At 33.1% G+C, this 15,174-nt stretch overlaps 1 protein-coding gene across 1 annotated transcript in view; it reads left to right on the forward strand.

The window, feature by feature from the left end:
- The first annotated feature begins 214 nt into the window (after positions 1 to 214).
- Positions 215 to 15,174, forward strand: part of LOC113044156 (tumor suppressor candidate 3-like) — a 70,399-nt gene continuing 55,439 nt past the window's right edge. The window contains exon 1 of the mRNA XM_026203818.1: positions 215 to 364. Coding sequence (XP_026059603.1) covers positions 260 to 364 — 105 coding nt within the window. The 5' untranslated portion in view covers positions 215 to 259. The remainder of the gene's footprint in view (positions 365 to 15,174) is intronic.

Consider the following 15,174-nt stretch of genomic DNA (forward strand, 5'->3'; position numbering starts at 1 on the left):
TATATATATATATATATATATATATATATATATATATATATATATATATATATATATATATATCCGAATGACTTATACAGTTTCTCCTGAATCATTAAGAAGGATTTTACATGGCATTCCCTTTGTTATTTCGTGCATTTTGAAATCCCGACAAATACTACAAGTCCCAGAAAGCAATTGTGTGTCCTCTGATTGGAGGTGATTGTAAGCCAATCAATGCGCTCAGCAGGACTGTGATGCGATAAGAGCATCTTCCATCATGGCGGTGGCATTCAAGGGATTTCCATTCAACCTGCTGTTTACATCCATATTGTTGATTCTGCTGCTATGTCTTCAGTCTGGAGGTGGTCAGAAGAAAAAAGAGGTACTGATGCATTATGAAGCTGCCTTTCACAGCACCCAGTGATGTTGATTTCTGGCAGAAATCCTATAGTGTTCGCGTCCAACACGAACATGTTAACTAGGCGGCGCAGTTAAATGATGTTGACATATAAATGACCCAGAGACGGCTGTTTTTTTTTTTAAAGCTGCACGGCAAGAACAAGACGCTGTTCTAATATAAAAAAATTTTGGCATCAATGTTCTAGCAAAATGGCCCTTGCTTTTTATCCTGGCGGGTGTGATTGTGAACGCAGCCGAGTGCGCGTGTCCGTGACGCTGTACGCTTGCCCTCATAATGATAAGCTATTCTTCGGAAGCAAATAATAATAATTGAACGTTAAACCAAAGAAGCTGTTATAAAGTTTGATAATTGAAAAGATGGCTCTCTTTATTTCTGGATTCATTTAAATAAATGTAAATTGATCTAAATATTGCGTAAGCTCATTTATGAATTATTATTGTTATTATTAATTAAATCGTTAGATTGTTTGACTCCACATCAAGGTTCCTTTATAACATTTCACCGTCAATTTAGATACTTTAACTTTATTTATTTACATTTTAAGTAACACAGCTTTCTATATTTTGTATATATATATATATATATATATATATATATATATATATATATATATATATATATATATATTTTTTTTTTTTTCTATTATTATTATTATTATTATATTTTTTTAAGTATCAGACTGATACTTGAATTGAAGGTGTTAATAATAATTGCAAATAGTAGATCAATTAAAATAACATTACTTTTTACTTTTTTATTAAGTTAGTGTATTAATTATGAATTGCCTTCATAATTTACTGGAGTGTTTCTGAATGTCAGGTGAACTGCTAGAGTCTAGACAGTCTCTAGGTAGTCTCTCTTTGTCTCTTGATGCTCTCTCTCTCTCTCTCTCTCTCTCTCTCTCTCTCTCTCTCTCTCTCTCTCTCTCTCTCATCATATTTTCGAAAATATGATGTGTATTTGACCTTTTCCTCTCCCCTGCAGCAGAGGAGCAGAGAAATGATCATATTGAGCACAAATCAGGCAAAGTGGTGAAGCAGCAACTTTCTGCTTTCCCCTCCTGCATTTTTAAACTGATTTCTTCATATTTCCTCTTCCTTTTTTGTCTTTTCCTCCTCCTTTCTCCTGCTCTGCAGGGTGCTGAGAAGGGCAGTATTTTGACTCCCTGTCGTTAGGGTTTAATATATCTTTTAAGGTTTACTCTGCCCTCTACAAGCGGGGGAGGAATATTGGAGAGTGGGTAGGGGGTGTGGGATTTTTTTTATTTTTTTTCAAGCCCAGCTACTCGTTCATCATCGCAGCCAAATTTTGTGTGTCTACTATCTTGGCTTGACTAATGTGAAAATGTGGGAAAAGAAGGAGTAAGCAGTTTTGAGCTGCTTGAGTTGCAGAGTCTTTGTTTGAGTTGGCCTGAGGTGGACTCTTTTTTTTATGGCGTTTAAAGAGGACTTGCCAATTTATTTCTCCTCATTTTGTCCTTTACTTGTTTACACTCGGGGTCAGGTATGAGGTTTCTCTTACGGTACTGTATTGTGATTTTATTCATGGCCTTTTGACGACTTGGGTGCAACATTCCTTTGTAGCTTTATTTTCAGGTTTGGTGGGTATATATTATTATATACAACATAATGAAATTTTAAGATGTTATAAGACTATGGCCAAATAACCTGCCCATGCAAAATAGCATAAGTGTGAATATACTGTTAATTTGATTTCATGAATTTATGTGAGTATCGGATTTATATTTTTCACCCTGTTGTCTAGCATGGGACCCCCCATCCTAAAATGTAAAATACAGAGATTCAGAAAACTTTAGATTGTAAATATTATTTTATATAAATTTTTTCATTGTTTTTTTTTCTCAACAAAAGTAGCTACTATTGTTCAGCATATTATTTATTTAAATCAAACTTTATATACTTTTATAAATACATTTTTGTTTGAATATATTTATTTATTAGTTATTTATGTACTTTTTACTTTATTTATTTACTTTATTCCTATATATAAATAAGCATTCATATTTTTACTTTTATCAATTATTGGTCAAATTATTTAAATGTAATTTCTCACTACTTTTTGTTTTAGTTATTTGTTATTGATTACATTTTATTTATTTTAATCACATGCATTAGTTTATTTAGATACACACTGCTTTTCTCTGAACTTTTCCATATACCCCCATCCGCTCCCTTCCTTGTGGACCATGGCAGTACCTGCACCCCAGTTTAAAAACCCTTGTTCTTGATTATCATCTTTAATTAACAAGTTCAATGTAATATTTTGTTTATCCTAATTTAATGTTTAAATTGATTTAAATTTGAGTTGTGCAAGTTTTCTTTTGGAGAAGATATTTTCAATATAAAATCAATATAACTCAAAATAGGCTTCTCGTTTTAATATGACGGTGACCAACACTTGTTTGGTTTGCTTGCTTTAGCAGCTGCTCCTAAATCTAAATCCCCTAGGCTATGTTGAATCACTCCCAAAGAATGAGTCAAATGATTATTTCTGTTATTTTTGTCTGGATGTAGTGCTCTGTTCAGTTTTAATGCACAAGTCGTGGTTTTGCTTATGGATGATATATTTGAGTTTTTTCCAACTTCTGTAGCTATGGGCATAAATGTGGGTATGGACAATAATATATAGTTACTACCAGTGTTACCAAGTAACCTTTAATTAGTATTGGATGTTTTATGTTTTCAGGTTTGGCTATAATTGCTGTTGAATGAATATATTCAATTTTTTTGTAAATATACACTACCATTCAGAAGTTTGGGGTCAAGGCTGTATTTATTTCATGATAAATACAGTAAAAGTATACATTTGAAATTATAATTTACAATATCGGTTTTCTGTTTTAGTATATTTGAAATATATTAAATATAAATGTATTCATTCCTGTGATGGCAAAGCTGAATTCTCCATTTGAGTTTTCACTGTCTAATTATTATTCATAAGTCATGTTATAATATGCGGGAGAAACACTTCTTATTATCATCAATGAACAATTAACGTTGAAAACATTCTTAATACAATATGTTTGTAGTACCTATAATTTTTTTTTTATCCTCAGAATTATTTGAATTTTATGAAGTTTAAAATGTACTTGAAATGTTTTTTTTTTTTTCATCACTTTTGATTCATTTAGTGCGTCTTTGCTAAATACAAATATTAATTTGTAAAAAAAAAAAAAAAAAACACTAAACACATTTATGAATGGAAATATATGTTTTGTTTATATACTGGCTAGTATATTATGCATACAAATCTTATTAATAGTAATTTAATAATTCTCTTTTTATCAAGTAAAAATTACAGTATATAAGAAATTCATAAGAAAAGAGTAGTGAGTTATTGTCAGTAATTACTGTATTTAGGATTTAGCTAAACTGTTTCTTGTTGCCGACTACCTTGTGTATTGTTATGATAACAATAGCAATTATTTTGAAGGTGAGTATATTTGCTATAATAAAACAAATTGTTTCGGACAATGTTATGATTTGCATTTAAACAGATGACTAAGTTTAATTCATTTGAAACCTATAAACAAAGTACACTGAATAAAAGTAATAATAGTAATAATAAAGTTCTGATGAGCTTCTTATAATATCAGCCTAATGAAACTCTTACCTAAAAATAAACGGTATTATCGTCTAGTACGTATTTGTTCACTGTATTGTAGGGCTGCACGATTATGACAAAAATCATAATTGTCAATTATTCCCTTGAATTTATAATGCATGCTGTGTTTTTATATGAAAATAAACAAGCTGAAAATACTCTTACTGGAAAAACCTTTAGTACTTTTCTATAGTATTAAGCCTCAAATGTCAAATATAAATTGGATTGTTTTTTTTTTTTTTAAATGATAAAAAAGTAAAAATATGAATGGTATTATAATGTTATACTTAAACTAAAATTAAAATAATGGGGAAATACCCTTAAGATAACGTAGAAAGAAAATGAATCTTAAGCACGCAGAATAACATAAGTGGACTTATTTATTTTATTTATTATTAAGTGGACGATTAATTGCCGCTTTGAACGATTACTTAATTGTGGCATCCATAATTGCAATTGCGATTTACATTTTTTATTAATTGTGCAGCCCTATGTTTTTTAGGTCTAGTTCTGCTACTGTTTCGCTACAGGACTCTCAGGATCCTCTGCTGTCTCTGGTAGAACATTTCTTGTGATATCTGCTGCAGGAAAAGTGTCCGGGCCCATGATAGCTCCATCCTGACTGTAGCAGCTGGAGCTGAATAGCAGTGTGATCCCTTCTCCCTTCAGCTCTCACACTGCGGCTCGACTCATTACTGCTCCGACTGGCACTGGGGCAAAAAGCTTGAAAGAGTTTATGTTCTGAAACAACTGAAATGTTTGAAGTCTTGAAGCCTCCCTCACGTTGGGGTGAACAGTGCGAGGAGGGCCACCCTGCTGAGTGTTTGATGAAGGCAGTTTAATTCTAAAAGCTCAGAGGCATAATGATGCATACGTGTAGTCATCCATAGATAGGAAAGCGCGTCATGCTGCTCTGCCTCTCTCATGCTTTCCCCTATTCTCTGTTTCTCTCTTTTCTCATTCTCGCTAACGTTTCATTCCCTCAGCCCATCGTGATGGACTGCTTTCGTGCAGCATTGATCTCTCCGATTGGGAACACGATTTCAGTGTGCCAACCTGCATATATACATTTCCATAATGAGTCTCAAGACTCTAATTCTAAATACATCATGGCTCACTGCAAATCAATCTCCTCGAGATGATGATGTCTCCAGAGCATCAGGAGGTGGTTTTACATTTTTATCTTTTTATTTTTAATTTGTGACCACTCTTATTGGTAGGGACACTAGAGGCAAAAGAGAGGAAATGATTGGCAGAATGGGAATGGAGGAAAAGACTGAGTCAGACTCACATTGCCTGCATGAGCGCTGTTTCACGACTAGGATCATACAGTATACTTATAAGATCATGGAACCAGCCATAAAAATACAATTTGCAGTATATTGCAGAATGTCACAGAATTTGCCAAATTTTGGATGAATGAATCAAGTGTTTATTTGATTACCACAATTTCTACAATCATAAATAAATAAAAAATAGCTCACTGTATTCCTAAAAATTCTCTATTAATATAAATTATTAAATTGTTAAAGTTTTATTACTCCGAACACATATACTTGTTTTTATTATTATTATTATTATTATTATTATTATATAAAATGTAATTGTAATTCTAATGTAATATTTGTCAAACATATTTTTGTCAAAATGATTCTTGGAATGCAATTAAGGAGAAAAATAAACCTGAAAAGAGTCCTACATCAAAGGCTGCAACTCTAACATAATTTTCTCTTCAAAAGTCATTGCATTCAATTCATCAAAACCTAGGTTACATGGGCCCTACTTATTTAATAGTGTATTTTTATTCTTCACTAGGTTTAGCATATAAATAAATAAATTGAGAAACATTAATAAATGAGTATAATTATGATGTGGTTGTAACCGTAACCTAATAACAGCTGATTATTCTAAATGGTTTCGGTCACTTTGTTGAGGTCACTATTTTGAGGTCACATGACCACCAAAAACCACTTTGCTTTATCAGTAATCCCTGTATTATTGGACACTTTTACTATATATTAATCATGACCGACTGCTCAAAATGCATTTCTACAATAGCATCTGTATCCAAAAAATAGTGTTTTACATGATGTAACATCCAAACCATTAGGTGTCAGTGTATATCCAACATGAATCGCATTTTTTGTTAGTGTAAAAGAAAAAAAAAGCAGATGAGGTTACAGTAATTTTCCATGCTTTTTGTAAAAACAATCACTATTTTTGCAAGTGTGTTTGTTCTGCTGCAGAATTTAACATTTTGTGCATACTTTCTATAATGGCTCTTCTTAACAGAAATAGAAGATTCTAGTAAAAGCTCAAAAGAGCACAGCTGTTGCTCCCGCGCCTGCTAGAGTGACAGCAAGCCGTGTTTAAGGCCCAGTGTAGTGGATTTGCAAAATGATTTGTATTGTGCTTGAGAAGCATTACCAAAATGATTCTCCATGCCACCCAGACAGACGCAGTGCCCGCGCCGCTGGGACGCTGTGATATATCAGCATTAGACCCAGAGCCATTCCACATGCATCGCTTATAAAAAATCATTCTGCATATTGAGCAACTCGTAGTTAGCCTAGCCCTGAAAACCCCACACTCTCTTCTCCAACAGGGCAAGCTTGTGTGGTCTGTTCTTTCATTTTGCGTTTTAAAATGCAAAATAAGTCTTTAAAAGATAAATAAACAAAAAAAGATCCATGAATATTTAGCAAGCCCCGGGCATCCTCCGGTCTCCACTCATGTCAGATCTAGGTCTGCAGGTGTAATTCCATTTCCCTTGTACATTTTATTTAATATTCAAGAGATTTGTTGGCCATTTGTAACAAGTGCATTGATATTCTTGCTTTCTCGCCATGGGAAATAAAAAATAAAAGTGTTCACGGACCAGCAGTATGTTTTCATTGCACTGCAATGTTTAAATCATACAAGTATGCATTATATTTGAAACACTGTTAATATATTTTGTTCAATTTAAAAGTGGGCAGCTGTTGCCTGAACTTTACCATAAAAATGCATTCGCAATGTTTCAGACATTATGGGATGTTATTTAGGCCACTAGGGCTGTACAATATTGAAATAAAATCAATATAACAGTATGGCTTAGGATGATTGTCAAATCGTGCATGCTGCAATTTAAGTAAATATATATACTTCCAGAGTGAAGTGCATCATTTACACATGTCTAAAATGGTTTGGTTTATTTACTGTGTATCAAGCCGTTTTGAGACACTGCTGCATGCATGCGAGTGAACATACAGTACCTTCATTCTGAAACCAGGCAGCAATTATATTTATTTGCTAGCAACTCATCAAACTAAAAAAGATTGATTGTATACTGTTCATAATGAATTAAAATGCAAATATAAATAATATTGTAATTTTATAGTAACTTAATTTTGTTACTGTTTTTGGTAACACTGTTTTAAGGGGTCCTTGTTACACAAGTTGCGTGTACTTACTATTATAATAATTAAAATAATTGTGCATAATTACATGAAAGTATCCCTAAGCCAAACCCTAATCCGGTTGCACTTTATTTTACAGTACGTGTACTTACATGTACTTATAGTGTACTTACAGTGTATTTATCTAAAAAATTTAATACAAGGTAACTACATGGGGTAGGGCTAGGTTTAGGGGTAGGTTCAGGGTTAGTACCTAGTTATTACATAGTTATTGTAATTACTATAATAAGTACATAGTATGTACATGGGGAACAGGACTGTAAAATAAAGTGCTACCCCTAATCCTAACCCTATCCATATAGTAAATACATGTAGTTAATTAATATTACTCATAAATTGATAATTACACTGCAACAAGGACACCTTGTTTTTTTTTTTTTTTTTTTTTTTGCAGTACAATGGAATTATTACTATAAATGTATTGTTTAATATGTTTAGTAATACTTACAATAAAATCATAATTATTATTATTTTATAGACATAACTTGGCCAAAACAATGGGAATATGGCCAATGACAACTAACTTTATTATTATTATTATTATTATTATTATTATTATTATTTTACTTATTAGAAGAAGAAAAAAAAACTTTAATACATTTCTAATCATTCTAGAATGACTGATTGTTTTTAGAGTAAAACTATGTAATTCATCTGGTAAAACAATTCTGTATTTGTTCATATTGCGATTATATAATCGTTATGCCATTTTGTCTTACAGCTATACTGTATACATTATTATTTATATTATTTATATTATTATATTTAATTATTATTATATTCCAAAGAAACATATATATTTAAAGTAATAGTTATCCCAAAATCACAATTCATAACTGTGTTCACTCAGCCTCATGTTGTTCCAAACCTGTATTATTTAATCTCTTTTGTGGAACACAGAAGACAATTAAATATTTACATTTGGACATTTGCATCACACAGTAACTATCATAAAGTAATCACAAATTTTGTTATATTATTTTGTGTCTTTTTTGAAGGTTAAAGACTCCAGTTTCCGTTCATTGTAAGTGCATGGAAAAGAGCAAACAATGAATCATCCAAAAATGTGTTTTGTTCCATGGAAGAAAGAAAGTTAAGTAAATGTAATAATGAGAGTATTTTTTTTTTTTTTTTGTATTGAGTGAACCAATATATATATATATATATATATATATATATATATATATATATATATATATATATATATATATATATATATATATATATATATATATATAACATAAATAAATAATAATAACTAAATTATAATTTGATAAAAGCTTGAAACAAAATATAACATTGAAATATAAATTATATATTTACAATATAAAATCTGATACATTTTACCATATATGAAAAGGTAAATAGAAGTTTCCAAATTAATTTTATTTATTCTTTTCTTTTCTTTTTCTTTTTACATTACATGCTACCAAAATAGTTTCTGATCAAAATATGTGACACAAGTTCATTTTCTTTATGAATTTGAATGTGATTCATTATTAGCAGCCCTGCTGAATGAAAGATGATAGCCTGTGTGGCAGAGCTGTCCGTTTGATGGATGCTTTGTGTTCCTGAGACGTCGCCCTGCCTACTTTCTGACATTTTGGTCAGAAATTGGGCATAATCAGAGGGCAGTTATTTTTGAAGCCAAGGGAAGTGGAGAGTATGTGAGATTGACCACTAGTAGAGAGTCAGACGTGCTCTATTTAACATTAGTCCTGAAACATCTTTGGATATAATAATTTGTCAGCCTGTTTTTACAAAACTGCAAGCATTTTTCTGTGTTCTGTAAAACACAAAAGTACATATTATGAAAAATCCAAAACACTCGTGCTGTAAGCATTTTCATAGTTTCACTTTTTACTAACCTTTTTAGCCAGTTTTGCTTCATTTTCCCTAGGCTTTTTGTTAGACTCCACCAGTTTATTTCCCACAGGTATTTTCATTTTCTGACTGTTTTTCATCTTAAGCTCTCGGGGTTGCGCGAGAGCTCTGTTAACCTGTGTGTCATGCTGTGTGCTCTGACCCAATGGCTCTCGTTCAAACTCCTGGTGTTCAGAGAGCCCAAAAGAGCTCGCCAGCTCAGACCACTGACTTCCAAATACAAAGACATCAGTAGAAAAATTTGCTACCTGCAAACGTCATGTTTTTTTTCTTTGAAATATGTTATAAGGTAACAACTTCCAATTAATTTTCCCTTCCTCTCAGTCCTGGGTACCCTCCATCTATCCACCCTGTAGCTTGTGACATCTTCAATTGTACATTATCAGTGCTGTCATAGCAGTCGTCATCACTGCATGGCAGTAGATGATCCGGCGGAGATGCTTTAGGCAGGAGTCCGGCGTGGACGAGTCAGCCTGTCGCACTGGATAAAGCATTCGGTCTTATCAGCGCTGTGCCAGCCGTCCATCGCAAAGCCTTAAACATGCATTAAAGAGTGTGTCAGAGAGTGTCGTTCATTAGAGAGAGTAGTGACGGGGGAGGAAGGAAAACAAGAATCTCTTCAACGCATCTCTCCTCACGTCTTTCTCTTCTTCGTTCTTGTCACTGTTTTGCCCTTCATCTCCCTCAGTTTTTTTTTTTTTTTTTTTTTTTTTTTTGCAGATTAAGATTGTTGTTTCTAATTGTTGCATTTTATCATTATTCTCAGTGTGTTTTAGTGAAGGTGCCAAAAGGTGCTTTTGCCGTGATGTGATGTGATGTGGGTGCTTGCTTTGTTGCATTTCAAGGGGAAAATGCTTCACCATGTTACAGGTCGACCAATTTTACTCATACAGATATCTACTTTGGGTTGGACCACATTTACGCTAAAAGAGTTGCTTTGATCACTAAACGGGCAAAGGTTTACTTGAAGAATGAACAAAGTAGTATAGGTGGTTTTGAAGTTTAAAGAGCAAATGGAAAAAGAAAGCATAATCTATATTATAGCTCTCTAAATGAAGCATACTTGATCTATTAGAGCCACAGAAAGATTAACGTTTCACTGAAAATTTTACAGACAAATATAATGTAATTTAATGAAAACCGATGTGTATGTCGCTCTGTGGCTCAGCATAATTTTCTGTCGGCTCCATTTAAATACGCGTCTGAAGTTTCTTCCTCTGTGGAGTGCACAGCCTCACATGTCATAACAAACATCACAAGGTGTCAGTGATTTCCACCTCTAGTGGCCGCTCTCATAATGTATTATGACAGCGGACCCTTCTAAACCTTTCCAGCAATAGATGCAACTCAGAGAACATGGATTTTGGCATGGATTTTTGCCGATAGACAATAGTTCCTGCAGTCAACCATACAAAGCAATCGGTTGACCTCTAATTGCAACATTGCTTTACATTCCAATCTGTGGTGTTTTTTTTTTTTTGTTTTTTTTTTTGTTAACATATTTTCTGAGTTCGTAACATTAAATCTTAGTGCTGTCAAATGATTAATCACAATTAATCACATCCAAGTTTTAGTGTGTGTGTATATATATATATATTTATTCATTCATTTATATTTATTTATTTATATATAAATAATATATACATACATGAAACGTATATGTGTATATATTTATTATGCATATATAAATTCACACACATGCATTTATATATTTAAGAAAAATATGTTAAGTTTATATATTAAATATATTTATATATGATTATAAATTATATATTATATATTATATTTGTATAATTATATATGATATTTTTTATTATATGCTGTATGTGTGTGTGCTGTATATATATATACACACATGGACATAATAAATATACAGTAAATATTTTATAGTATTACTTTATTTTTAATTAAATAAATGCAGCGTTGCTGAGCATTAGAGACTATTTTCACAAACATATAAAAGTCTCTTTTTTTAGTTTAAATCGTTATATTCTTTCTTTCTTTCTTTCTTTATTTCTTTATTTATTTTCTTTACCAGTACGTTATTTGCTGGGCTTTAGTTGTTAAACTCTTTTGAAAAAGTTGCCTCTTTATATTCATCCCCTGTAAAGCACCGCAACGAGCCCCTTACACATGCTGATGGACGTCTTTGTCTGCTGAATTTGGGCTTATATTGAACTTCCTTATTATTCTCTTCCTGGGGATTGTTTGTGAAATGTCTTTTTCATTAAGTTGAGGTGGTGTAAGCACTTGGTGCCTATCAGAGATTTAATCCCATCGCGAGTTCTCATATCGCTTCACTCGTGGCCATCGCCATTCATTTCCCAGTCAGCATCTAATTGACAGGAAAATTAGATCCACATTTCTCTCTCACTCTGAAAATGGAGAATGGAAAAAGAACCGCATTTAAGAAAAAGAATAATACGCCAAAACCCCAAATTGAGCTGCTTTGTCTTCTAATACACTCAGGCTTGAGCCAAATCCTAGAGTAAATTATCCTCAATAATTAGTAATGATAATCCTGAGGAAAGTCTTTTGTTGTTGTGGAGAACAGCCTGTTATTATTGCCACATTCTGCTCCACTTTTCAACTTATAATGGTTGTCAGAAGACGACTCAAAAGCTACATTCATATAGTCATTATCTGGGAATTTACTAACAGGTTAGACTCTAAAGTAGTCCTGTTTATAAAAAAAAGAGACTGTAGCTGATTGAATAATGCCTGTAGAGACCGATAACCCCTCAACCTATTTCTCTCAGGCCAGAAACATACTTTGTAATTTTAAATGTTTGTTACTGTGGCAGTAGCAATTCTCAGTATTCCAGAAGGCGACATCATTAAGTCATTAAAGTCATTAAATCACATCAAAAACTTTCACACTTTCATAATAAATTGTTTAACAGAACTGATTGTCTCTCCAAACAGACTATTCTGCTGCTGTGTTGTAGAGCCAAAGTCTCTGAAAAGGTCAAGACCAACCACAACCGTGGTCCTAAACTGTTCTCTATACATGAAATATCTAATGTAAAGTTTTTAAGCTTATGGTTGCATGCACAAAATGCTGAATATACCAATTAATCTTGAATGTGCTTGCCGATGTAAACACAGGCCATCCACAATTGGTTTGTGGATGGACCGACAAAGTAGCTGCTGTCTGACATCTCACTCCCATCAAACAGACTTGATCTATCTACAAACCCCACCTGCTTTACATGGCTAGTTGCATGTCCCCTGCCAACTATGTTTATTAAACTAAAGTTCCGTTTGATTTTGTTAGAAACACCGCATAATAAAAGCAACCATGTGACTTGATTGTATTATTCTTCCAGCATAAATATTGCCTGATTTTGCTTTTAGGGAATGTATTCAAATAGTAGCCATATCCATATTGGTGAAGATCTTGACTGGTTACCAAAAGGTTGCAGGTTCAGACCCCACAGATTTATCTATTTAATTTAGAGATGTTTCTCTGAGCTTGTTTTGAGAGTGTTTAGGAACAACAGAAATCATGGAAGTTGTATGTGAAAATAATTGTGTCAGTTGAAAGTTACTTTGATCACATGCTTTTTATTGAAAGGTTGCAGGTTCGAAACCCAGAAATGTGGATCCTTTATCAATGGAGAAAAAAAGGTGCTTGTCTGAGAGTGTTTTTATACATATGAGTGACTATGAAACATCTACATGTTTTTTAGTGTTTAATACACTGTGTCACCGCTGATAGTGTTTTTGTCTCACCATGCCTGAAAAGCAATGTGAAAAGCATGGTTTAGTAGAAGTTCACTTTGTCAATTTAAAGTCACTTTGACAGCTTCATCGCTTGACAGATATGAGAATTCATCAAGGTAATTGGAGCGGAAAGATTCCCTTCTTTTGCTTGCCCAACAGAGCACAGTGATGTGCTTTTATCTGACACTCCCTGTAATTAAAGATAAGAACCTAAATATTAAAACCATCCAGAGAAGCAAATCACATCCACAGTCAGCTCCTGCAAGCCATAGAATATATAACTTATATATATTTTTTTTACATTTAAGCCTCTGATGCTAAGGCTGCATTTATTTGATAAAAATACAGTAACAAAGAAACAATATTATGCAATATTATTATGATTTGAAAAAACTAATTTTAGTGGAAATTAACATTAAAAAATGTGAACATAGACATGAAAGTGCATGATCCAAACCTACATTTTTATAATTAATGACTGAAAACATTTTGTAACATGACTTTGATGTACCATTTTCATGGTAATGCAATGTTTGATTTTAAAATGGGTTTCAAAGATGAATTTTGGGATTTTAAGTGTTTGAAGTGATAGATAATTTCTGATGATTTCTAAAGTGTGATAGAGAAAAAGGCAACGAAGAAGACTTTCTTTTGACAAAGGTCAGAACTCCTGTTATTTATGCTGTGCCACCCGGGAAACAGTTGGGGGTTCGATGCCTTGCTGGCACCTCAGTCATTGTATTGAGGGTGGAGTAACAATATTGTGATGTATATGGTTACTGTGATATAAAATTACTTGTACAGTGATATAAAATTTTGCTTATACTGCCCACCCCTAATAGACACACTCATCCGGCTGAAATGTATAGCAGCCAAAGTAATATTATCCATCCAGCTCTCTGTAAGATCAGAACTGCTGTGCTTTTACCGGATCATGTCAGAGTTTATGCTTACATTGTGAAGAGCAAATTGAACCAAGGTTTGCAGATCCTCGATAAGCTCCTTCACCCATGAAAGCCAAGATCGGAGCACACAGCAGGAGTATTATATCATCCACTATGTCTGGGCCTGCCAAAGGGTTAGAGCATAATGAGATTGATCCTGATATGAAATAGTACCAGGTCCAGTTTTTCTTCTAGCTTTGTAATCAGACTTTGGAAGCAGAATAAAGGATAGAGGAGGGTTACAAGAGAGTTTGGGTTATGAACTAAGAGCGAACTCTTAAAAGTAGTGTATAAAACACAGAGATTGATGAGGTTTTACCGGGTTTCAGGCAATGAAATTGCCACAAATGTGCTTAAAAATGATTTATTTAGTAATCAAGTATATTCTTTTAGCGCAAGTTAACATTAAAACGTTATTGAAAATTGAGGTTCTGTCTATCCATTCCTACTTCAATTAAGGGACAGTTTGAAAATAAAAATAAGACTTTTCACAATGCGAAAGATTTCCAGGTGGATCATTACCATGAATCCTCATAATTTATACAGAAAATGTAGCATGAACACGGACAGAGGTCTATATAAGCATCTAAATTGAGCCATCTAAAATCTGGACTATTTTGATTATGCAATGTGGTGGTGAAAAAAAAGTCATTTGTCTTCTTAACGTTTAATTTTCAGAGCCATTGGCTCCCAAGGAATTCATTTTATCTGGATCCTTGATTGTAGCAGAATAAAGTGATTGTCTGTTTATATAGGAGGAGAAAAAAAGTTTTACCAACAAAGTAAAGCCTGCACAAGCAGTTAGATAAGAAAAAGAAATCAACAGATAGATTAAACCTTTCACAATCTCATCTGCTAATGGAGTGATCTAAAGTAAGACACCCATTGATTCAGGACACCCTGCTGTTTATTTCTTTATATTTTTATTTAACAGGTGCAGCTGGGGTTGGTATATCAATTACCACACGAACACCATTAATCTGAAAAGCACTGCTGCCACTACATGTTAGTCATTACACAAGTTCTTATGCGATGAAAGTTTTCAAAGAACGGAACTAGATGCCCATTACTCCCTACAAGATGGATGAAACAACTCATTTACATTTCCTCATTTACAAGGAGACACTTGGAGAGA

Source organism: Carassius auratus, chromosome 26 (genome assembly GCF_003368295.1).
Source record: "Carassius auratus strain Wakin chromosome 26, ASM336829v1, whole genome shotgun sequence".
Lineage (NCBI taxonomy): Eukaryota > Metazoa > Chordata > Actinopteri > Cypriniformes > Cyprinidae > Carassius > Carassius auratus.